The sequence below is a fragment of the Schistocerca serialis genome, chromosome 1 (genome assembly GCF_023864345.2).
Source record: "Schistocerca serialis cubense isolate TAMUIC-IGC-003099 chromosome 1, iqSchSeri2.2, whole genome shotgun sequence".
Classification (NCBI taxonomy): Eukaryota; Metazoa; Arthropoda; class Insecta; order Orthoptera; family Acrididae; genus Schistocerca; species Schistocerca serialis.
The window spans coordinates 539,774,391-539,800,793 of NC_064638.1; the positions used below are offsets into that span (position 1 = coordinate 539,774,391).

The 26,403-nt window shown below is 38.0% G+C and overlaps 1 protein-coding gene across 3 annotated transcripts in view; it reads left to right on the top strand.

The window, feature by feature from the left end:
- Positions 1-26,403, top strand: part of LOC126475061 (nardilysin) — a 360,282-nt gene that overhangs the window by 298,868 nt on the left and 35,011 nt on the right. For 2 of the 3 annotated variants that reach the window (XM_050102619.1, XM_050102627.1), the window contains exons 19-20: positions 9,075-9,167; positions 22,672-22,699. In XM_050102619.1, coding sequence (XP_049958576.1) covers positions 9,075-9,167; positions 22,672-22,699 — 121 coding nt within the window. The remainder of the gene's footprint in view (positions 1-9,074; positions 9,168-22,671; positions 22,700-26,403) is intronic. The other variant, XM_050102633.1, reaches the window with a different exon arrangement.

Sequence of the window (26,403 nt, forward strand, 5' to 3'; positions counted from 1 at the left end):
CACATAGTGTTACAAGAAAATTACTCTTTTATGTTACTTTATTTGTAAAGTAAAATAATCGAAGGCTGATTTATAAAAGTATCGTCTACATAATATTAGAAAATGGGTTTGCCACAGAATATTGTTATTGATTGTACGCAGGACTCATTTGTAGTGTCTTTACCTTGTACACAATCTGATTACACTCTGTGCTTATCGACTGGTGAGCATTTGTCAGAGGACCTCAACTATTGCCTGGCCAAAGAAAGCCCCATCTGCACTTCACAAGTATTCTCTTACCCGAGTAGCTGCTTCCTCGGTGTAATGAATGCTTGTTCTATCAAGGGGAATACTACAGTTCTCCACCTGATAGCACAGGTCCAGAAATCTGCACCCTAGACCATCACAGAATCGCTGGAGCCTCTGCTTGAGACCTTCTGTTTGACTCCAAACAACAGGACCATGATCCGTTTTGGGTATGATACTGCAAGTTGTAAGCTCTGCTTTCATCCCACAAGTGAGACAAGCAGTCTTCATCACTTGTGCCAGCCACCTGTATGAATTGAGAATGGCATCAAAGTCCAAGTGATGGGTATCATAGGTGCCAACACGTTTCACAGCTTGCATATAAGTAATCCCTGCATTCTTAGTAGCCACAGGCAGGGCCTCCTCATATTGCACAAGGCCCCCCAGCAGTCATTTACATCTACCTATTCATGACTATTTTGTAATTCATACTCAAGTACCCAGCAGAGGGTTCTTCAAACCAATTTCACGCTATTTCTCTACTGTGGAAAATCCAGGATAGTATGTAACAACATTATGAAGAGGATAGTTGCTACTCACCAGGATAGCGGAGATGCTAAGTCGCAGAGAGGCACAATGAAAAGAAAGACTCTCAGAAAATGAACTTCCGGCCAACAAGGCCTTCATTCGAGATAGAACATACACACACACTTATGCATACACAACTCACACACTTACGAATGCACCACACACACACACACACACACACACACACACACACACTGCGCAAACACAGCTCACACACACATCGCTACAGACTCTGGCTGCTGAGGTCACAATGTGAGCCACAGTGCAAGATGGGACACACAACTGGATAGTGGGAGTAGGGAGGAGGCTGGGGCTAAGAGGGGGAGGGATAGCAGGTAGGGGTGGGGGATGGTAAAGTGCTGTTTGTGGGAGCTTACAGGGACAAGGTGGGAAGAGAGTAGGACAATTACGTGCAGTCGGGAGGTTAGACGGAGGGCGAGGGTACTTTGGAACACAACTCTTCTAATGAACAAGTGCTCATAATTTTTAAGGTATGCATTTTCGAGTACATGTTTACTGGATGTTTTTTTCTTGTTTTGATCCATATTATCACTTCCCAAAATATGGAAAGCAAAGAGCTTGCAGTAGAAGAGATTTGCTTCACAGTATCGAAGCTGAAGATTGCTCTTAGCTGTTAAGGTATGCATTTTCGACCCTATGTTTACTGCAACTTTTTTGCTTCTAGTATTGTGTTCTTTCAACTGTATGCGTTTACGTCATTAATTATGATACACCCTTTGTATTCTACTTTCCCATAACCCTCCTAGGTTCAACCTCCAATAGTCTTTGTCCTTACCCTCTAGCCCTTTCCCTGTTCCCATTCCAGCACTTCACGTTCCCTTGTTCCACCAATGCACTGATAGTCTTTTAACCTCTCTTCTTTTCTGCTAACCTTCTCCCACCCTGTGTCTAACCTCCTGATTACACCTAGTTGCCCTACTGTCACTCCACCTTGTACCTGTATGCTCCCACAAGCAGACTTTACCATCCTCCACCTCTGCCCTGCTATCCCTCCCCCTTTCTGCCCCAGCCTCCTCCCTGCCCCCAGAAGTTGGTTGTGTCCCATCTTGCACTGTTGCTCGCATTGTGGCCTCAGCAGCCAGGGACGGTAGTGGCGTGTGTATGAGTTGCGTGCATGTGCGTGTGTGTGTGTGTGTGTGTGTGTGTGTGTGTGTGTGTGTATGCATAAGTGTGTGTGTATATGTTCTATCTCCAGTGAAGGCCTTGATGGCTGAAAGCTCATTTTCTGACAGTCTTTTTTTGTTGTTGTACCTATCTGCAACTCAGCATCTCTGCTATGTAGTGAATAGCAACTATCCTATTCATAATATTGTTATGTCTCTACTGTTCCACTTTTGAATAGTGCACAGAAAAAAAAACCACTTAAATCACTCTATGCAAGCTCTGATTTCTCTTATTTTATTACAGTGATCATTTTTTCCTACTTAGGTGAGCATCAACTCACTTCCGGAGGAGAAATTTGGGGATTGAAATTTCATGAAAAGATCTCACTGCATGGAAAAACTCATTTCTATTAATCATTGCTATCCCAATGCATATATCATATCTCTCTCTCTCTCTCTCTCTCTCTCTCTCTCTCTCTCTCCCCCCCCCTCCCTCCCTCCCTCTCTCTCCCTCTCCATCTCCCTCTCGCCCCCTCCCTCTCTCCCCCTCTCCTCCTCCCTCTCACTCCTTTCCTCTCTCCCCCTCTCCTTCTCCCTCTCAACCCCCCTCCCCCTCCAATTTCATGGTAATCCAAAACTAGCTGCCTTTCTTTGAAATTTTTCAATGTCCTCCATCAATCGTCTCTGGTAAGGATCTCAATATCGCACAGCAATACTGTAGGCAGTCTCTTTATTGGACTGGTTGCAGGTTATATGTGTTCTGCCAATAAAACACAGTCTTTGGTTTGCCTTCCCCACACATTATCTGTGTGATTGATTCGGTTAAAGCTGTTCTTAATTATAATGGTAATGGATACCCTGGCTGCAGCAGTATGTAAAATAAGGCAACCATTCAGCTTCAGCAGGTTGATGCTTGGAGCACGATAACATGTAACAGAAAACAGCATTCACACTAGCTCTTAAGTCCTGCTCTTTTTCCAGCAATAGTACACACATTCACCCATGCAACCACACTGATGCCCAAGCCACACTCCTGTGGACATGGCAAGACTTCTCTTCCAGCATGTGATGTTGCTGGGCAATTGAGAGCATTCGTTTGATCTTCTCCATCCCCTGTGGTGTGATAGTCTCTGCTCACTCTGAGAAACCATTGTCACAGTTCATCACAGCTCACTCTGAGAAACCATTGTCACAGTTCATCACAGTTCTGTGACCTATTCTTATTTTCCATTCTGCGTTTGGTACATTTGGTGCTGCATGCACATCTTTCTGGTTCATGCCAGTGTTGTCCAGAACAGATGTGAAGTTGAGGCCATTGAGTCACATGAAATTATTATTACCACATATCATACATATATATTTTTTTCTTCTATACATTTACATATTAAACCTCCCTCCATGGTTTCAGTCTGTATATTATCATCTCAGGTCATGGTAATCGTCAGCATATCTGCCTAGTAAGCAAGAAGACCCAGGTTCAAGTCCCGGCCACAGCACAGCATCTATATGATCACATGTAGTAGAGCACTTCCCCATTACGTCCAATGCTAGGGTGCTATTCCAATGTCGGAGAGCCGTGGTAATAGTGACAACATAAGGGGAGATGTGAATTGGAATTTGTATTGGGGAGGGTACTTGACTTGGGTAGTTCACGCAGCTATGTTGACCATAATGTTGCAGTGGTGTAATGGTCAGCATATCTGCCTAGTAAGCAAATAGACCTGGGGTCAAGTCCTGGATGCAGCACAAATTTTAATTCACTTCTTCAGCTTCCAATGCAACCCAGAAAAATTGCCATCTCTTTTTCATTGCCACTACATAAAAATAATCAAGTTTTTCTTTTGCTAATGTATAACATATTTTGGTAAAATAAATGTTACATATTATGTAACAGAGCAAATTGATAAGTCTTATTACTTTTTGTGATAGCTTTCACCAATTAACCCAGAAAAACAATTACCAACAATTTATTGTTGAAAGGAACAGCATCTGTAAGGCTTCATGGATCTTCTCCAGGGTGTATACGACCCGGACAACCTGGAGATCTGGGAAAAGCCCGGGAATTTTTTCATTCGGTAGAAAACCGGGAAAGATCAGGGAATTTTTTTAGAACTCCGGGAATGTTTCATTGTTTTAGTTTTCTGTTAAGTTTTTGTAATTTTGAATGGTAAGAACCGATACTCTAACAAAGTATATTACTGTATCCTGCTACTGCAGAATAATACTTCAACAATAAAACATAAACGAGAGAAAAAAACGAGAATAACTTAAATTGCAAAGGAAATGCGCCGTATACAACAACGACACGCAGTGCTCATGCAAGCATCTGCCAAGAGCAAAATGTGTCAAAGGGAAGTCACAAGTGTTTACATTAGATTCGTTTCAGCACTTACGAGCGGGCTCATGCGCATGCACAGTTGAGTCGCGTTTGAGTAGTAGATTCTCCCGCTTCTGGCTACAGGAATGTGGCTATTGGCTGTGCAAGCAGTCGGAGCAAGATGCTACTGGGAAAAGGAGGCGCCAATTTTCATATTCTTGAGGAAAAAAAATTTGCTTCACAAAGCACCTAGCATCCAGCGCGCGTTGGCCTATCGATTATTCGTATGATTTTGAAACTCATCCCTATTGGTTTTTGAACATTTTTGAACACATTTTAAGTTGATTTCTGAATGAATCATAAGTTGATTTTTGGATGCGTGCATAATGTACGTGATGCCTCTGTCAGGTGAATCCTTGTCGCATCTAGCAATAAACTTTCCGCAGAAAAAAGGGGATGGGACTGTACGAGCCGAGTGGAGTAAAGCTGAACGGATGAATGCCAATCGCTGTCTGATTATATGTTGATTTGGTTTGCGAATGATCAGCGTTGTTATAATTAATAGCAAAATCCATAGATTCAGACTACCAGAATGGAAATAAGCGACTAACAGGAATAACAGGTGAGAAAGGTTACGTATTATCTTCCTGGTGTATCCAAGAAAATGAAATTTTGACAGAAAATTTTAGGCCAGATCGCTACACTAGTAAGGACCAGTTGTACAGTCCCCGGCTAGCAGCCACTTAAGTTATATTCTGGAAGTAACATGGAAAACGTGTTGTACAAACGTGTAACAACGCCTAACCGGAGAATAATCGCGGGATAACTAAACCCGTGATTCTGGCAGGGGTAGTGAAGTTAATTGGCGAACAAATTTTGACAATGGCAGGAATAGCTACAGAATTGGTGATGACGAGATTGTTAGAACGAGAAAGGAGAAGAAACGGGGACATCACTCAAATTATGGAAGAGTAAGACAATTCCAAATTTATATAAAAGTTTCGTTATACTACTTTGGATCTCATGCTCGAGAAATTGGTGCGTATGAATGAAATGTGAAACTATTTCCTAACATAAATTTTTTTGCTTGTAGTAGGCCTAATAGGCATTTGATGTTGGTACTTCGTGAGCTATATTCTGTCGCGTTATAATAATGACCATTTGTGCCAAAACAGTCTCGTTTATTTGGTGTGTGTTACAAAATTGCTGCAATATTGGAAAGGCTTATTTTGTTTTATCTAGCAGACAGTGACAGAATGGATGTAATCAGACTGAGAAACCACACCAGTCTTGTATATTATTTGTATTAACATCTTTTTCAGCATTAGGTTACGACATTTTGATTTTTCATGTAGCAAAACGTTTGACGAACTTTGATGAGGTAATAGATTCTTTCGCAGAAAGGAAAGCGTGCCATGTAAAGCTGTAGCAAGATTAGAGAGAAAAAATGCTAGCAGCTAAGGATTGAAGAAACGTGTACTTTCTTGCTTGTCTCTTGTCTTTATTAGTTTCATGCATCCTTAATTTTATGTCACACAAAACAGCAAGTTAGTAGCTAATAGGCAATAAAGAGGGCAAATTTTCTGAAGAGTTAATGTTCTCCCGATTACAAGTAATCCCATCCGCTATTAATTGCGAGATTCTTTTTTAAAGACGGGTAGGCTGTCAAAACGGCCGACTGGGAGCAGGAGAGGCACCACAGGACATTTCAGTTTCCACTGTCCTGAATTTAGTTTGATGGCATTCATTACAAAATATACACGTTTCAGTTCCACAGAGCAAAATACAGTGACGTGCGATAGAGGAATGCTATATGAAGAGGCGTGGGACTGCACTTTGGCACACCTGAGAACAAATAACATGTCTTACATTTCGTCGAACACATGTGTTTTATGTTTCAGACTTTTCAAAAAGATTAGCGCTACAGGGTGAAAATATTTTTGAAAATTCGATTTTTTTTTTAGTATTGACCCGATTAGCAAATATCGTAGATCCGGGGCAGATGCGGAGAGCAGTCTGAGTTATAGTGGGTAGTCACCTCGCGATGAGTGTTTACATTTAGTGATTTTGCTGTTTCCCCTTCGTTTACTCTCACGTAAAAAAAAGATATCTGTGGCCAGGAACTGTCAAGTGAATTAAAATACATTCACATAATTAACCGTTTCCTCAGAGGCAGACAATGTATTTGAAACGAAATGTTTAATTCCACAGTACTGGCTAGTTTCAACTGTTCTCTGCATTTCAAATGCATGTTTTCATCTTCTAGAACATACGGCATTACATCATAATAAAAAACCAAATATGATATAATACAGCACTGGTGCTCCAAGAAAATTTACATCCCGAAAACCACACTGAAAATCTTAATATGAGGTCGAGGTCTACTTCATTTCTGGAATACGAATGTGCACTTTAAATGTACACATTTTAGTATGGTCCACGAAATTCTGATGCTCGTGGAGTATCCTCTGATGCCATGTTTCTTTTATGACACAATGTATGATCTTTCTATGTTTTACACGTACGTAGATACGGGCTTCCTACGACATGGTAGCTGCGCAAGCGTGGTGTTGCCTGTTATCTGCGCTCTCTGGCAACTGCTGAAACAAACCAATTTGTAACACTGAGTCTACGGAGCGACAAGCAACTACAGCACTGGAGCCACAGACAAGTTTTCTAAACAGGTTGCGGGAAAATATTGCGAATGGTTGTTTGAAAAGCGTTACTTTCAAAGTAAATATCCTTTTTCGTAAGTTGAACTATGTGCAAGAATGTACCATGTATTTCTTAAATCACAGAGGGTTTGACTCTCATTTAAAAACCAACTCTCTGATGAAGAGCCATTTAGAAGAATTTCGAACCCTGAAGATCAGACATTTATGTCATTATTAAAAATTTTACTGGTACATTTGTGTGATATATCTTAAAGTGTAACACGCGAAAAAAAATTTCAACATTATATGCGAAAGCTTAGCTCCTCTTGCAGCTTATTAACCTTAGAGACCAATATTATATGTGAAAGCTTTGCTTTTCTTGTAGCAAAATACGTATACTAATTTAAACTATTGACTTTCCCCGTTTGTGTGTTCGTGCTACTTAACAGTGATGTTGCTGTTGGCTCACTACATCACGTGTCCTATGCTCTGGATATCCGCTGTCATCGGCTGGTGAGATCACATGACATGAGCTATGACTGCCTTATAAAAGCGCACCTCAACCTCGATTCGGAAAGTAACATGCGGTGTTTGGTGAAATTCCAGTGTATACTTTCGTAATACGAAAATACGCAGCGTACATTTTGCTGCACATCAAAGATATTTCCAAAAGGTGTCTTTTTTCCCTGAGTTTTGTTTTGTACAGTACCGGGAAATTCTATGCCCATGTATAAAATCATAACCACTCAAAGGACTGATAAGTTTTGCAGTTCCAAGGGAAAATATACTGTCACGTAACACGGAAAAAGTGTGTTTTCACCCGGGAGAAAGCGTATTTTTAACCGGGAAAAATCTGGGAATTTTTTTTCTTGGCTGCGTATACACCCTGTTCTCCTCTCAACATTCGTGTCCTATGCTGCAGGTACAACTGTTGTCAGATTATTATTATTATTATACAGTATATGGTGGAGAACTAAATTGTTATAAATGAAAAAATTAAATATTTTAAATAATGGGCCATTATAACAAATTACAGCCAAACTAGATGTTACTAAAAATTACCTGTGACTGCACTGGAAACAGGAGTAAATTTGTATGATTTATATTTTCAAAACATTATCTCATTCATACAACTACTTTAGTAGTGCCTCTTTTCTTGCCCTGCTAGCACTGCATCCATTGAGGAAATCTGCTCTAGCTACAGGCTTGTTTGCTCAAAATTAAGAAATAATTTAGGAAAGAAAAGACCTAAGAAAGTATTGAAGATCTATAAATTTCTGCATGCTTCCAAAAAGTAATAAATTGTACTTTACAGTCATTATGATTTTAAATAAAGTTAAAGTTTTTTCTGGGACTGTAAATGATACTTAGCTGTGTTTCTTAGTTTGCAAGAAAAGTTAAAACACTGTATTAATAAAATCTACCCGTCATGTAATTTGGAAAACACTATCAAGATACAAAAAACTTCTCTTACAGTGATGCTCCAAGTGCAGTATATTCAGATATGTAAATTTATCTGTCAAATTAGCAAATCCACCACTACCTTCAGGAAGCTGGAAGAAGGTAGTACACTGTTGAATTTATTAAAAACTGGAGGGGCCGGGATGGGGGGGATTAACTTGCTAGTGGTATTGTCTGCAATGAAAGTATGTTTGAAGCAACACAGGCATCCAATGCCTGTGTTGCTTCAAACATACTTTTCTCTTTGTCATACAAAAATGTGATAGTCTGTTAGTAATATGTTACTTTAGAAGTAGGGTGAACAGTAAAAATAATTCCTGTCTGCATGAAATGTATCTCCTCAGTTGTTGAGGAGTAATCATGATATAGTTAGTGCTTTGCAAGCCATTGTCTTCTCATCCATAGACAATTATTAGAGTAAGAAGATTTGTTCGATTGTGATTCTCGCAGTATTGTTTACCACTGTTTCATGTTAGTGTTTCTGTAGTCGTAGTGGTCCATGTTGTCAAGGTGCCTTAAACCTCAGTGTACTAACAAAGAAAAATTGTACTTAAGTTGTCATTTTCTGTGCTTTAGTCTACAAGTCCAAATAATTAATGTTGGTCTTAGAATTAGTAATTGGAATTTCCTTTCTGTGACATGTTTTAAGTATAAGTATTATATGCTGTTTATGTGAATAGATTTCATGCATTTTCTTGTTTGCAGATTGAATATCTTCAGCAAATCCAGTTTCCAGACGTTATACACTGGTTTGAGAGGACTGTAGTGTCTGGTAGCAGCAGAAGACTTTCTATTCAGGTAAAGAGACTGAAAATCAATGATTTCCACTTCATTTGGCATTATCTTGCCTATGCTTCTTTTTAACTCGAGTTATTGTAATATCTAAAGGGTAAAATGTAAAAGGGAAGATCAGAAAGTAATGCATAATAATTTCATTAGCAAAAAGGTTTAATAGGTAACAAAACAAAATGAATCACAAACAAACTTACATCTTTTACCTACTTTTCTACATAGTCAACAACATTCTCATCACATTTCTCGCGTTGTAGCACCATTTTCAATGTAATCTATTTGTTGAAGTCAGTTTGGTTGGAGTATAGCCATCTCACTCCTGCATCTGTTTCAAAGCATTGGCCGGCCAGGAATTTCTTCATGGGACCAAACAGATGAAACTCGAATGATACAAGGTCCAGAATGTATGGTGGATGCTGGAACACCTCACACCGAAATATGTCAGTTTTCTCACAAATAGGAATAGCAACATGGGGGTGTACATCAGTGTTAATGTTGTCGTGTTTGTCACAAAGGGCATTGCGCAACTTAACCAAAGTTTTAATGTAGCCTGCAACATGCACAGTGGTCCAGTGTTCAGCGAAGTTCGCTAGTAACGTTCCACGCATATCCCAGAACACTGTCATAAGCACATTCCAAGCAGACTGACCCACTTTGAATGTTTTCCTTACTAGGGAACCAGCGTGTTTCCACGTCATAGAGCCGTGTAGTGGTATGCCCATGACTCATCACCAGTGAATTCCTTTCAGAAAGTCATGCATTTCTGTGGCATAACATGTTAAGTTATCCAAGCCTGCCATTGTTTGCAAGCCCTTGCGGTTGTCTGCCAGCTTATTAGGCACCTAGTGAGCAATAACTTTACAAAATTTCAACATGTCATGAACGGTATTGTACACTACACCATAGGAAATGTTGAACTGCTTTGATAAAAATAGATCTTTGGATGGCTCTAACATTTGCAGGGTTGTAGCTGTTACCAGCCACCTGGAACATGGCGAAGCACTAAGGTTCATGTGGCTCTCTTAGAAGAATGCACAGCAGCTGGAGCCATTGTTACAGTCTATACAGTCATCCCTGTATGCACTACGCATGTCACTGTGCGTTTCAGTCAGTTTATGCCATTTGGCCCACAAATATCAAACTGCACTTCGTTGCCCTTCACAAGTTGATTACAGTAACAAGTGCACTATATTTGTTTTTGTAGTTCAGATTTCTCTCGCTAGATCTGCACATGCAAACAAAATACGCTCTGCAGTGCAAACTTCAAACTATATTGTCATCAAACTTCAACATTCCAGCTGCAATACCAGGGGAGAAAAAAAATTGTGCATTACTTTCTGATCCTCCCTCATAAATATTGTGTTAGTAGGGATCAGAAAATTTACTGCATTCTATATGTAATTGAAGCGTTGGTCTATTTCATTGGAGGATACCACAATTGAACTATAGTTGTTAGACTACATGAACTGTTGTCTATTTTCTTTAATGACAGGGCTGCATAGTCATATTGTTGAATGGTTGAACAGCCAAATCTAGCCAAACTTTGAAAATCCAGAGAGAAAGTTGGTACCATTTAATATGCATAATTTTATGGGTTTTAGTGCATAAAGTACTCAGTGTTGAATGTTGTATTTAATTAGACAGCAGTATAGGGGGACTGTAACACAGTAGTAAAGAGTACTGCACGCCATAGATAAAGAGAATGATGAAATGTCATATTTTAGACATAAACATTTCCTAAACTGGATAAGAGAATGAGTAAGCTTTACAGAGAAACTTCAAGGAAAAGAAAATGAGTAGAGTAGTTGGTGGTGGAGAAGAATGGGGAAAAGGTAGAGAAAGTGAAAAGATTTCAAATCAGATGGCTCTGAGCACTACGGGACTTAACATCTGAGGTCATCAAGTGAAAAGATAAAAGAAGACAGAGAGTACAGTTTATTGTAAATGTTTTAGAGAACTTGAATCCTAGGAAACACACATAGTAACATGTAAATAAAAGTTCTTTAAGATGTTCAAAAATTAGTATATTGTTGTGGAGTCAAATTACTATATTAATGTGTAGGGACAACTGGTCTTACAGGAACACAAATGTATTTCAATAAACCAAATCACTGAAAGCAAAATAAAAGATGTAGAAAATTTGTGTCAGAAACAGTTGCTCTTGTCAAATTTTATTGCTTAATTCTTACCAGTTTGGCTGTGTCTTTATGAGACTACTTAACTACCTTTAAAGAGAAGTTGAGAAAGGACACATTAGGAGATTTAGTTTTAATGTAATCAAATTTTTTGTATGAAACTCTAATAAGTCCAGTAATGTTAGATAATGAACAACAAGCTCTACAACAAAGCATGCTAGATACTGGGAAGAGGATACAAGGGAGGAATAATCAGAAGAATAGGAACCATATGGCAAGATATGTAGGGTTCAGAAAAACATTGGCAAATGCTATAGGATTTAAGCAGAATGATACAGTGGTTGGATGTGTGATGAAAGTTATTCCACTTAGTCCGGGGAGGAAGATGCATGGAGTGTCCCATATTTCATAAAAGTCACTACTCTTATAGAGACATTGGTTCATGAATTCCAGGCCAAGGTTGTATTGAGTAACATGAGTTATTTTTAGAGTGGTCTGTAGCTTTAGATTTGAGTTAGGTGGCATGAAGAACCTGCTGGAGGAACAGTTTGGTGCAGTAATTACATAACAACGCTGTCCGTGTCCCTGTCCCTGTTTTTTATTTCTTTCTTTTCTTAAATAGAAACCAATAATGACTTTGCTGAATTCCAAAAAGGCTGTTGGAGGGTTGTAATGGCATTTTCAGTTTATTTAGTAATATATAAACTTTACATAAATTTCTCAATGCGTAAGTTCCTTTTCTTAATAGTAAAATTATGGGTACTGCATTGTATATTTTTCTTTTGTAATTTTAGTTAAAGTGCAATGCAATGCAAATAGATAAAAAGCTCTTGGGTTCTGACATGGGTGAGAGTGTTGAAATACCATGACATCTTCACATGTGTCGTACCCATTATCTTCTATTCGCCAGAAGATGAGTATGACACTTTTCAAAATGCAGCAGTATTACAACACTGCCACGTGGCTGAACACCTGAATGTATACAGTATGCAGCAGCCTAGACTATGTCTACGTAATGACAATGAGCAGTTAGTTGAAAATTATATTTATAACTAAACATTTTAAGTCTTCTGTAATAACTTCCTAAAACAGGTCTGTGAAAAAATGTACGAATACGGACAAGAGATACATCTCCTGTTTGTAGACTTCAAGAAGGCTTACGACAGTATACATAGACCTAGCCTGATTAGAACTATGACAGAGTTTGGTATACCAAAGAACTTGGTCAAACTGGTAGAGGTATGCCTAAATGACACAAAACTTAAGGTTAAGATAGGCAATCAAATGACAGAAAGCTTCCAAGTTGTAACAGGATTACACCAAGGAGATGGGCTATCACCTGTCCTCTCCAACCTGGCACTTGAGAAAGTAATGCGGGATTTCAACAAAGAAAACATCAAGGGCATTCAAATTGGTAATGAACACATTACATATCTGGCCTATGCAGACGACATTGCATTATTAGCATACACACAAGAAGATCTGAAGAGAAGTATCCAGACCTTGGAGTTATTGGCAGCTAGGATCGGTCTACAAATTAGCTCTGAAAAGACAGAGTATATGACCATAGGAAGAAAGATCCAGAACTCTCAAGATTTAATTGTGAACAACACCAGGTATAAACATGTGAAAGAGTTCAAATACCTTGGATCATTTTTTACAGAAGTAACATCAACTGAAGCAGAGATAAAAGCACGACTGCAGGCAGGAAACAGATACTATCACTCTCTAGACCCTATATTAAAATGTAGAAGTGTCTCGCAACAACTAAAGCTACGGTTGTATAAGACATTAATAATGCCAGTAGTACTTTATGGTTCTCAAACCTGGAGCACTCGAAAACAAGACCTTAAGCGACTGCTAACATTTGAAAGGAAAGTCCTCAGGAAAGTATTTGGACCAGTCAGAGATCAGACTACTGGAGAATGGAGAAGACGCCATAACACTGAATTAGAAGAGCTGTACAAGGAGCCTAACATCTTGGGAGTGATGAGAAGCAAAAGACTGCAATGGGCTGGACATGTTGTTCGAATGGAGGCAACAAGATGGCCCAAAATCACAATGGACTGGATCCCGTCAGGCAGCAGACCAGTGGGAAGACCTAGAAAGAGGTGGATTGATGGAGTAAGAGAAGACCTGTTGCAGCTGGGAGTCACGGAAAACTGGAGACGGATAGCAGAAGACAGAGACGGATGGAGAGCTCTAACTGTGGTGGCGCACGGTCCTCTGGGCCTGATCGCGTGAAGAAGAGAAGAAGAAGAGTAATAACTTCATTACAGGTCCTACAGCTGAATATTTTTTAATAAAGCATTATCTTCATCTTGGCACATATATTGTTTTCAGTCATAACTGAACTTTGAATAGCCACTTCTAGATGATTTTTATTATTGTTTTTTCAATATTGAATAGGAGTGGCTTATGGTAACAGGGTTGCCATAAATTCTGGAAATCAGGGAATAACAGGGAATTTCAAATGTTTCAGGTAAATCAGAGATCTTGTTTTTGTCTCAGTAAATGAAATGGTTTGTTTACTGAGATGTTATGCTACGTCGCTGGCTGGGCGCAGCCAGGTATGCACACCACTTGCATATTTCCTCATTGTTACTGCTTCTCCCCTTCCTACCACTCCCCTCAGCTTGCCGTCAGCGCTGCCACCACTACTTGCCACTAGCCTAGCAGCTGCCGATGAGAGGCAGGGAGGTGTGAGGAGTGGTTTGTTTGGATCTGATTCTCAAAGATTGTTGATGCAGCTGCCAGAGATGATGGTCATGTGAGCATGACTTGTGTGTGAGTGATTGTGTGAATATGTGTGTGCACTCTCATTTTCTGACAAAGGCTATGCCTGAAAATTTAGTTATGAGAGGGTGATTGTTTTTGCTACATACCTATCTGTGGCTCAGCAATCATCTGTATGGTGAGGTGCTACCTATTTTCATTTGTATTGATTCACAGAGTATTTGCACAAGTTATCTGTTATGGATTGATCACTGCAGTCTCATTTTATCATCATGGCATCTGTGATACATGAATAGCTGGCCACAAGAGTGAACTTCCACGACGGGCCAAAACCACAGGCCATTTCTGCGGGTATCTCTAACAGATCTGAAGCCCGTTATTTCCCACTAATGTGCAGGCCCTACCTGTTGGATCTAGTCTCATCCATCTCGCTGCAGGCAAGGTCAGTCTCTGTGTGGCATAATGTGGCGGAGTTTCATGGATTATCCATGGATCCAGGACTGTGGTGCTCCTCGGCAGGTGATGGATTTCAGGAATTGCGACTGTCTCACAAGTACATTGTGCAGTACAGCATTTTATAGACATTTTATTTATTCTAGTACACTTTGGCATTTTGAAAGTAATTTATTTATTAGAAAGTATGGATGATAAGAAGAAGAAAATTGTAGCAGTTACTGGCAGTTTGTACACTATGTACTCGTATATTTCTTGAAAGAAAAATAGGCATATCACGGTGGGCAATAATCAACAATAGAAAACATAATAGAACCAACATTTTACTGATGGCCACCTATAGTAGTGGTCTACACAACTCTTCCCCACTTTATACATTTCTTTCAAAGAGGCCTCCTTTTTTCTGAGTTTTTTTGGAAATCAGTGAAGATATTTTAAATCTGTTTTCTGACTCCAAGGAAATGCGTATTTCTGTCACCAAATGTGTTTAATTTTATTGAAATAAAATAACAACAGTGGTCTTATTGAAACACATATACAATTTGGCTTGCTTTCTACATATAAAAACTGTTCATTACAAAATATGTTAATGTTAGTACTTAAGATTTTTGCTCATACGGGGGAGAAATACAGAAGTCCTTACATTTTTTGTCAACTTCTACCACTTTCGATGACAAGAAACGATGTGTAGCTGGTTTGCCAAATTCACACCTCTCTCGCATCAGCTGACTTACTTGGGATGCGCAGCCGATCTTCTTCTTAGGAAAGTCGGCCATGTCGATCTCCAAAAACTACTTCTCTATATATGACACAACTTCCACAAAGAACAAATTCACCATTTCTCCCATAAATATTCGAAAGTTTGCAAGTCTACCAATTTGTCTCGCATTAGACTTGATTAAATACATTTACAATGACATTGGTTTAACAACCATATAATTTATGAACATGTCTTGCTTCTAGCAAGTCCAACACATGAATTACTTAAAAGTCTAATTTCATTTCTTCATTTGTCCTTAGAAATCATCCAGTCACTAAAAGCACAGGATAATGCATAAACACTCCTTGTTCTTCTCTACACATACACTGAAACTCTATGGATTGTGCAGCAGTTACTTGTTGGCCGCCGCATCCACAATTTGCTCATGAATGTTTTTAGACCTGCACACACAAACATGCAGTGTGCATTAGGTCAGATTCGTCTATCTCACACTTCTATTTAAAATATCCTGTGTTCGAGAAGGAGGAAGACTAGGTGGTTCTAGAATTTATGCAGAAATTCTTGAAGCAATACATATCCCCCCCAGCCCCCACCCCCTGATTGAACATGTGATGTTTTATATACAATCATTATAATCATTATGTACATTTGTATTACATATAATAACAATTCATCTTTCAACAGTATACCTTGTTCTTTTCATATCCGTGAATACCAGTTTTCTTATTATTTAGCTATTCCTTATTTTTTTCATTTTACTTTAATTTTAAAACGTGAACATTTCAATCAATGTTGAATTCGTTTTCTTATATCTAGGAATCGTTAGGACTAAACCTTCAGTTTCCAATCGTAATCTCCAGGTGTTCATAACACTTGAGTACTTTATTCTTTATTCTAATTCCTTGTACTATTTTTTCCTTAGTACATACTAGTATTATTATTTGTAGTAGTTTGTAGTCTGGAGGAACTCTGGGCAACTGAAAGTGTTCTTTTCAACATTTCTAAATTCACATAAAACATAATAATGCTAGTGATATATAGAATTCAAACTTACCAGAATAATTCCTATTAAATGTGTGACTTTTGTCATGATACTGTCCTTTTCCCCTAGGATGAGTACCTACACCTTACATGTGGGTTAACGCTATGAGTTCATTCCTCCTTCGGTTCTGGTAGGTATGCCCTTTTATAAAACATCCCTCTTCATCAGGCCACAGGTCGTCCTATCTGTATGTAGGTACATCTGCCGTATATCCTTAGCAAATGCTGACTGCGCCCCCGTTATCCTTTATGAGTAGGCCTCATGGTTCATTGCCCTAGTATAAATCTTTATGTACATTACAATTGAATATTTCCTGGTAAAATAAAAATATGTTTTACACTTCACTCTCACTTCTTAGTACCTCATTTAATACCCTAGAGTCCTCCTCTACTTTTCAACTTCTATAATCTTAGTAGATACTATATCTACACATATTCTTCGACTCATGGTAGATATTATGTATACCAGTCCCACTATCCTACTATTCATCAATTTATCCGAGTATTCGCTACACTGACTTTTCTTAAACAAGCATCACAATTCACTCCAATCTGGCTTGTATTGCCCTTCGTTACTCATGTTTCCTGCTTATGTATACTTGTAAGATCGTCATAGTTTTTCTACACTTATGTACATATGCGATATGGAATCTTCCTTGTTCTTATATGTAATGGCTTTTCACGTAAATAGGTGATGTAGAGCCGTCATAACAAAAACAATGTGTGCATCTTTCTAGATGTACATATATCTTCTCCCCTACAACCCTTGGCGGTTCTCACATCTTTCTAATCTGTGACTTCGTTGTTTGTGTATTCGTATTTCTTTGTGTGTATGCGTAAGTGTGTTCTGATTTTTCGGCCTTCTTATGTGACAATAAGTTGTAGGTTATTGGAAACAACGGAGACTAGTAAGAACTTCTGTGATAGAAGTATATGAATATGGAAAGAGCGAAAAATAGTTAGGTCCTCAAAAGAGAAGTAAGAAAGGAAAAAATAGAAATGGTTGCTGAGATCGAAGAAGAGAAAGGAGACAGCCTCAAAGACAGGAAACCCCACCCTACCCCAGGATCCCTATCTAGCTGGTACTTGAGTGAGAAGCTGGAGGAGGTATGGTGTCAAATTGTCTCCTACAGAACGGACATTCCAACCTTCACGCTTGAGGTCCCTGAAGAAAATCTTAGCAACCCTATGGAAACGGCAAATGGTGAAGAACCAGCCACACTTGTTGGCGAGGGTTGTTTGAAAGGTGTGATGTGTGTTCTGTATTAGCCATGATTTATCTGTTGGTGTAAACCATATTCTTATCTACTCTACCCACCCCGTTTCAAAATCAATACAAACCTTCCCATCTACATCACACCTCTTAAAAGGTATAAAATATTCTATAAAAAATAGAAAATCCATACACTACAGTCTAACGGTTGTTCAATTAGTTACTTGATATTACCTTTTTCCACAAATATAGTATTATATTCTGTTCATTTTGTCTAGAGATCACTGTATATCCGTGATTCTCTTAAATTGTTTTTTATTTTGTTGTCATATCCAGTTTTCTCAGTACTAAACTTAAAGGATAGTTTAAGAATTCAAGAATAGTTTAAGATTTGAAGGGAATTTGGTGCAGGAAACTATTTTGGAAGAAACACCGAAAACAACTCGGGATCCGATGGTTGTCACTCTGCCCGTTATATCTCTGGGGGATATACAACAGTATGTCCTTTACATTGTACTTTCATTTTTCTGATCGAGTTATAGGATCCACTAAAAATAATGTCATGGGGTGGATTATTGTTTGTATTCGGTAAGGTTCTTCATATTTTTGGAAGAATTTGTGTGTCTCTTTTTGCAGGGCAGAGCTCTGAAGGTTCTGTTTTACAAGGACTAGGTCACTGACCTTGTACTGCAGTTCTACAGCTTTTTCATTATGCTTACTCACTCTTTGTTGTGCCTTTTCAACTAAATTTTTGGAAACTATTTCCTGATTAAATTCATAATTGACAGTAGGTTGTTCAGGCCCATTAAAATATTTAATAAGAGGTTCTCCTACAAAGGGTTTGCGTATTGCTTCTGAAGGTGTTAATACAGTTGATATATGTGGTAATTCACTTTAAAAAAATTCAACGTCTTTAATTTTCATTGTCCATAAAGTATGTTTTTCATGGCAGTAGGTACAGCATAATTTCCCAATTTCTTTCATAACTCTATCACATGGATTTGAGGATGGGCTATAGTTGGATATTAATACTCGACAAATATCTTTCCAAACTGGAAATTCTTTTAAGTCATTATTGACGAATTGTGGTCCATTATCTGTGAGAAATCATTTTGGTTTTCCTACCTCCAGAAAGTACTGTTTTAAACATTATATAACCATCTGTGTATTTGCTCTTTTGATAGGATATAACTTAACATATTTCGACCAGCACTCTATGATGACCAAAATGTATGACACTCCTCCCTTTCCTTTCAGAACTGGTCTAAACAAATCCGCTGCTGGAAGATCGTGTAACGACTTAGGAATAATTGGATATATTTTGTGTTTAACATGAGTGGTACTCTCTTTCACCTTCTGACAGATTTCACAGGTCCTTATTAAAGATGCTACTTAAAATAATAGAACTTATTTATAAGAGCTATATACTTTTTTATTCTGAAGTGTCCATGCCCCATATGAACATATCACACAATTTTGTCTTCCATTAACTTCAGAATACATATGCACCAATGTTGCGATATTATACTGTCTCTCCAAAACAAATTATGCCCTATAATTTTCCACTTCCCTGCTTGATTGGGAGGTAAGGAATTTCTGACATGCATAACAAACATTTCTGTAAAATAGGGATCATGATGGATGTTTTCTTTTATTATTTGAGCCATCTCTTGTACCCTGGTATGCGGATATTCTACTGTCATAAAATTAATTGCAAAAATTACGCCGAGTCCTTCCGTACATTTTAATTCTTCCATCCCTACGGGTAGTCTAGACAAACAATCTGGTACAATATTCTCAGAACCTTTTATGTATTGTATCCTAATATCATATTCCTGGAGGAAAAGCATCCTGCGCATTAATCTACTATGTAATAACCGACTATTCATTAAAAAAGATAGACCTTGATGATCTGTATGGACATGGATTTCTGACCCACATACTAGTGTTTGAAATTTCTGGGTACTCCATAAATTGCTAACAGTTCCTTTTCAGTAGCTGTGTAGTTTAATTCATGTTTATTAAGACTACGGCTAGCAAAAGCTATGGATCTGTGATTTACATTATCTAGACCCCAGTTTCATTGAAAAAGCTCTGCTGTGATACCATAATCAGATGCATTGGTTGAAATTTTAGATGGCTCGCCCATATTCGGATGATAGAATATGGGTGATTCTACCAATGCTCTTTTTACGTTTTCGAATGTATCATTTGTGTCTTTACCCCAAACCCACAGTATTCTCTTTCTTAACAAAAATAAAATTCTTGGGTCATTCAGTTCTTGACCTCGTATAGACCGTCTATAGTATCCAGCCATTCCTATAAATCCCTTAAGTTGTCTTATGTTTCTAGGGGGTGGACATTCATTAATAGCTTTTATGTGCTCAGGATCTGGTCTAATCCCCTGCACCCCTACAGTATGCTTAAAAACTTAAGCTCTTGTCACGCAAAGTGCGATTTAGACAATTTCATTGTAATACTTACTTATTTAAATTTTTTCAGGGTGTTAATCAAGGTTAGATAATGTTCTTCCCAGGTAGCTGAGATTATGAGGATATCATCTACATATATTATTAAATCCTTTAATAAATCTCTTCCTAATGCCTCATCCGGAGTATGTATAGATACGGATACTGAGATATTTAGTCCGAACGGTAATTCACTGAAATGATAACGATTTACCATCAAACAGAAACACTGTATACTTCTTTGATTCAGGATGTGGCCTAGTTTGCCAATATTCTGCCATCAGGTCCATCGTGCTAAAAACCTTGCTTTCTCAAATTTGGATAATAATTCATTGATGTTAACTGGTTTATCTCATTTTGTCTCTATACACTTATTCAATGTACGTGCATCTAGCACTAATCGCACACCTCTTGTAACTTTTTTTACCACTACTGAAGGGTTATTCATGATGCTAGAACTATGTTCTATTATTGAAATATTTTGTCAATTTCTTCCTTAACTGCTTCTTTCAAACTCACCGGTATTGGATATGGCTTGCAGAAAAATGGAATGTCATTTTTGTTTTTAAATTACATATGTAGTGCTGATATTACCGGGACGGTCGGAAAATACTACTTCATATTCCATTAGAATTTTATATAAATCTAGGTTTTGTTCACTGGTTAATATTAGAGATTCGTTTACTTTGTTTTGTATGTCAGCTCGATGGGATACGTAATTCACATTATCGATCTCTGGTGACAATCGTGCTGTAGTGGTTAATCGTAACATTTGACATTTGGTTGTTTGTCTTGAAATGTAATTATCGGTTACAAACACTACTACTAGTGTTTTACCACCTGAAGGAGGTTCTTACTCTTTGGTCTGAAGATGACCACAGTAGTGGTCGAAACCAGTCACCGTAAATAATAAATAAATTGTGATCAAGACTGTTTTCGATAGTAAATTACTGATCTTTTTTTATAAGAAATTTGTAGTTACTTTAACCTGTGGAACCTTGCTTTGCAACTGGGCTTTGGTTGTATTCAGTAACTTTTGAATGATCAAGTCACTTGTATTTTCTGTGAAACATAATATTGTCTGTTAACTTGTTTTCATTATATTCTGAAGGTGCAAAATTTCTATATTTATTTGTTCTGTTTTAAGTATTGTTCAGAGATTTCATGCCCAAACACTGCTTGAAGTAGATCCATTTTTCTGAATTGAAATCAACATAAGACAAGAAAGATAGTTCATTTTGGAAAAAGTATTTTATTTTACTATTATCACTATCAAGACGTGAATTGCTTTTGCACCTCTACAAATTTAAAATAAGATGACATATTCCATATTAGCCAGAATTGAACAAATTCTAAAAATACAATAAAAAAGTCTTAGTTTGAGTCAGTCTAGGATTGCTTCAAAATGCACAGATACATCCTCTTTCAGCTGCATTCATAATGTGGCACCATGCAGCAGTACTAGATAATAATGTTATAAATGTGGCTCCGTGATTAGCTGTAGAGCCACTTTAACGTACATGAACACAAAAGATGTAGCTGGATGAGTGTTTTACCCACGTACACTCATGAGCAACTGAATTAGACATCTAGTTAATAGTGTGTAGCATACTTTTTTGGAAATCACAAAACAGATTTCATGAATCATCAAAGGTATTGAGAAGGCATTCTGACCCATGACTGCTTTATCACTGCTCACAGGTCTCAGATACTGGTCAGAGCTGATCACAAGTGAAACGTATCTCCCTCAATGGCATCTGCAGATAAGTTCAATAAAATTGTGGCCAGAAGAACTGAGGGGGGGGCCTCATCCCAAAAAAAATCCTGATGTTCTCAAACGGTTTAGGATCAATGGGGTGGTGCATTGCCATGCAGATTGTATAGGTTGTTGTATGTGAAAAAATAGATGCATACAGTCGTAGGCTCCTGTATCATGTGCATGTGAGAAATGATGGCAGAGATATTCGAGGTCTCATTTCATCCCTTGTGCACATCTGTTACTAATATCATCACTGCTACTTGAATGGTGTTTCCAAACTCAATGCATCACCTCATGAGGCTTTTGGCATACTCTGCCCTTGATTCATCTGTCCTTGAGAATACTTCTCATGCTTTGAGTGTGTGAGGGTGGTTTTCCTGTACACATGCTAATTTATATTGATGCGTGGGGTGCAGGCACCTGTATCCCCAGTAGTGAGAAAATGCTTCTCAATTATCTGGCTATTTAACTATTGTTGATGCTGCTGCTTTTGTGCTGCACTGAATTGGTGAGCAGTTTGCTGTATTTTGCCCTGTCTATCTGCTGTTATATAATCTGTGACATCAGCAACATGTCAATGATTGCTCTGGTACCAAGATATTCATAGTGTCTTGCCATGATGGAATGCGTTCATATTCCATGACTTCTCCATCCTGCACTCAGCCATCATGCTGATGGCCAATACAAGGTCTGACAACATACCTACTATTCCACACATTGCATCAGTTGCTCATGAGGCTACATCCTAACATCTCTTCTAATGGATTACATTTTCCATACTGCTACAATATACTGGCATCAATTTTCATTTTAAACATGTACCTGCTTATAACAACTGAGTCACAGTAATGAGCAAAATTTTGAGGAAAAATTTTGTGTATCATTACAAATTGCTGTGAAGACATATAATTATGCAAAAGATACATGTTAAATATTTTCAGATACACTTTTAAGTTATATTTCATTGTAAGACTTTTTTTTCAGGTGGTGGGATGTAAGGATGCCCGAAAAGGTAGGTTAAATGCTTCTTTGGTAATCTGAGTAATTCTAATTCTTGAAATTACCTGTTACTATTTGTGATTGATGAAGTAGAACACTTACAGATTTTTTACGTCTCATCTTATTTCTACAGCATTTCTGATCTGTTGCCATTTCAGTGCTTTGTGGTGGATCAGTGTACCCCTAACCCTTATTTTATATCATTGTACCAGGGCGACATCATTGGGAAGTGAAGTGAAGGTTTTTTTGTGACAAGAATCAGTTGAGGAGATGCAGCAATCTTGTTTATTTAAATCTTTCAGTATAAGATTGGATGAGCAAATAATTTTCAGTCCCTGGGACTGGATGCAATTTTGGAACACCAGATGTCTAAAGAGCAAACCCTGTGCCACACATCAGAACTTGCCCCAGCCTGATCAATGCATCATTGGTAACAACGATGGCTTGAACCCTGAAACTGATGAGGCTGGAAGACATAAGGAAGGCACAGATGGCCTTATTCCAAAACAGAGACCTTAATAACTAACATGATCTATTAAATGTTTTAAATTCTTTCTCTCCAAAACCAGCAGCACGACTGGCTGTCAACATTCATCTTTAAAACACACCAATTACTAACATGCAATTAATGAACAATTTAGGACTTGATCAGCAATGACAGTGAATTGAATGCTTCAAGAAATTAAAATTCTGATATCAAGGAATAGTGAATGTCAAGGCAGAAAAAGCTCTTCAACTGGTCAGAGAAACACAGCCACCTACTGATATTGATGAACAATGACAACCACACCTGTAGCAAAGTTACTTACCTACATAACTCAGATATTACCAAGTACTCAGTAGTAATGGTTGGATGAATTATTTGGCACTAGCAGCAGCTTACTAAGCTACAGCCAAGCTAATTCTCAACCTACGGTGCTCATTTCATATCAGTAACTTTGTTAACAGTACTGGGCATATACACCCTGGGAGAAACCTAAAAATTTTTTCATCTGGGGAAAAAACCCGGGAATTTTTTAGAAGTCTGGGAATATTTCATTGCTTTGCTTTTGAGTTAATTTTTGTGATTTTGATGGGTAAGAACTGATACTCAAACAAAGAATTTCAGTTTAGCTCACTGCTGCAGAATAATACTGCTACAGTAAAACGCAAATGAGAAAAAAACACCAGTATAAAACTTAAGTTGCAGAGAAAATGCACCATTTACAACAACAAAATGCAGTGCATGTACAAGAGTCTGCTGACAGCAAAATGTGTCAAAGTTTTTGAGATGAAGACAATGCAATACTTCGTAACAACAAACTGGTTTTGATGAGAGTGCCATCACAACTGTTTAAATTAGATTCGTTTGAGCAGTTGCCAGATGGCTTATGCTGCAGTCACATGTGAGAAGTGCATTCTCCTACTTCTCACTACTTGAAGCATGGCTGTTAGGTGCATAAGCAATAGCTCCAAGCAGGCAGATGCTACCCAGAAAACTTGTTCTTGCACGCCCAAGCTGCCAGATTTGAACATGCGCAGAGCAGTCAGAGTTATAGAGGAGAGTAGTCTCCACATGACATGCGTTTACGTTTAGTGATCTTGCTGTTCTCTCATCATTTACAGCTCTCAATTCAAATGAAAACAAAATGGATTTCTGTGGCTGGGAGCAATGAAATGAATTAAAATACATTCACATAGTTACAAAGACTAAAATATGTTATTAGTTTCAGTTTCCTGATTTTATTTTATTTCCACATTATTGGCAAACAAGCAGTAATCGCTTTGCAGGCTGATGAAGTTATTTTCATCAGTTTGCTAAAGAAATTTGACTTTTATTAATCTTTTCTGCAGAGGAAGTCAATTTATTTGAAATGAATTGTTTCATCCCACACTGTTAGCAAGTTTCAACTGTGTACCGAATTTAAAGTGCATGTTTTCATCTTCTTGCACTTTTGACATTATGTCATAATAAAGAATCAGGTGTGAGATAATGCAGTAATTGTACTCCAAGAAAACTGACTTCCCGAAAACCACTCAGAAAAGCTTTAGCAGAGTTTTATATAAATTTTCTCAAAGAAGATGAAAACATGCACTTTAAATGTGTCTTTGTGTGGGTAAAGGCCCTTGTCTTTACCAGTGTTCACATGTGCCAATCTGTATGCTCCTGGGTAGGGGATTTTGGTAATTATGTATGGTCCTGTGTATAGTAATTGCCACTTATGGTTCAGTTTTCGAATTTTTGGGGATTTCGGATGTGTTCTATGCAACACCTTTGTCCTGTGTAAAACTGTTTTGTATGTTTCAACTTTCTGTCATCAATTCTTTCCTATATTTGGCCCATATTTCAAGGTTGATTACTGCTTGTTGTACTTTATCATCCAGTGATAATTCCAGTATTTTTATCTTGGGTAAAGGTTTTTCCCGTTCGTCTACCTGATTGCAATTGAACAACAGCTCTTTTGGTGTAAATCCAGCTGATGTATGGGGAAGGTTGTTAACGACTTGTAAGAAAGGATTGACATATTCAATCCACTTGGTATGTTTACGAGGTCTGTAGGTCCTCACAAACCTGTTGAATTCCTTAAACACACTTTCTATAGGGGCACTTCGGGATGAAATTTGGATACTAAAATGTGTTTGATTTGGTTGGGATCTACAAACTCCTTCCATTTACATCCCGTAAAATATGAGGCATTATCTGATAACTTCTGGTTTTCCTAATCTTGCGACTCCTCTTTAATTCGTCTTATAATTGAACTGCCTGTAACTTTCTGTACAGCATACAGTTTTATGTATTTAGTGAAAATATCATACAGGCCTACTATATATTTTACTTCCCCTTTACCTCTGGGAAAGCGTCCAGCCACATCTAACAATACCTTTTCAACAGATTTCTTAGCCACAATGGGATGTAGTTCTGTCTGTTTGGAGATGTTAGAATGTTTTGCTTTCTGGCAAACAATACACTTTCTTACCACCTGTAGTACTCTTCACCTAATGTTAGGGAAATAACAATATTTAGCTATTTTATCAGTGCATTTTGCAGTGCCTTAATGGTGCCAAGTATTGTGTGTGTATAAGGTAAACTCATTCACACATTCCTCTGTGAAACACACACACCATTTCTCTTGTTCGGGAGGTTTCATATGGAACAAGAACCTTTGTGAATAGTGAAAAACCTTTTTGATTTTTCATCGCCATTATGTGCAAGTTTTGCTCTTACATTACTCCACCATGTGTCTTCTGCTGTAATTGTTCCATGTTTGCACATGTGAACATAGTATGGTTGGAGTGTTTTGTCCTCCATCAACATAGTTCTTATTTCACCCTCCTGTTCTAAAAGGTTGTTGAATTCCTCTAAGCCTTGTGGAAGTCGAGAAAGAGCATCAGCTATTATGTTTTGATTTCCTTTTATGTATACTGTTTCAAAGTCGAATGAGATTTCCTTCTTCTTCTTCTACCATTTGGAAAAGGCATGCACCCAGACCGTAAGAAGATGTGTCGATGCAGCATCAAAAATCTTTCCTCATGTCTGGTTGAGATTAAATATTAGCGTTTAATAGGGCTCGCTTGATGTTTTCAAAGTCGCTTTGACATTGCTTGTCCGATGCCCAAGGTCTGTTTTTCCGGAGAAGATTGAGTAGAGCGTCACTGTTCATAAGTTGGTTAGGGATGCATTTCCTGAAAAATGACACTAGGCTTAAGTAGGCCTTAATTGTTTATGGTTTTGCAGAA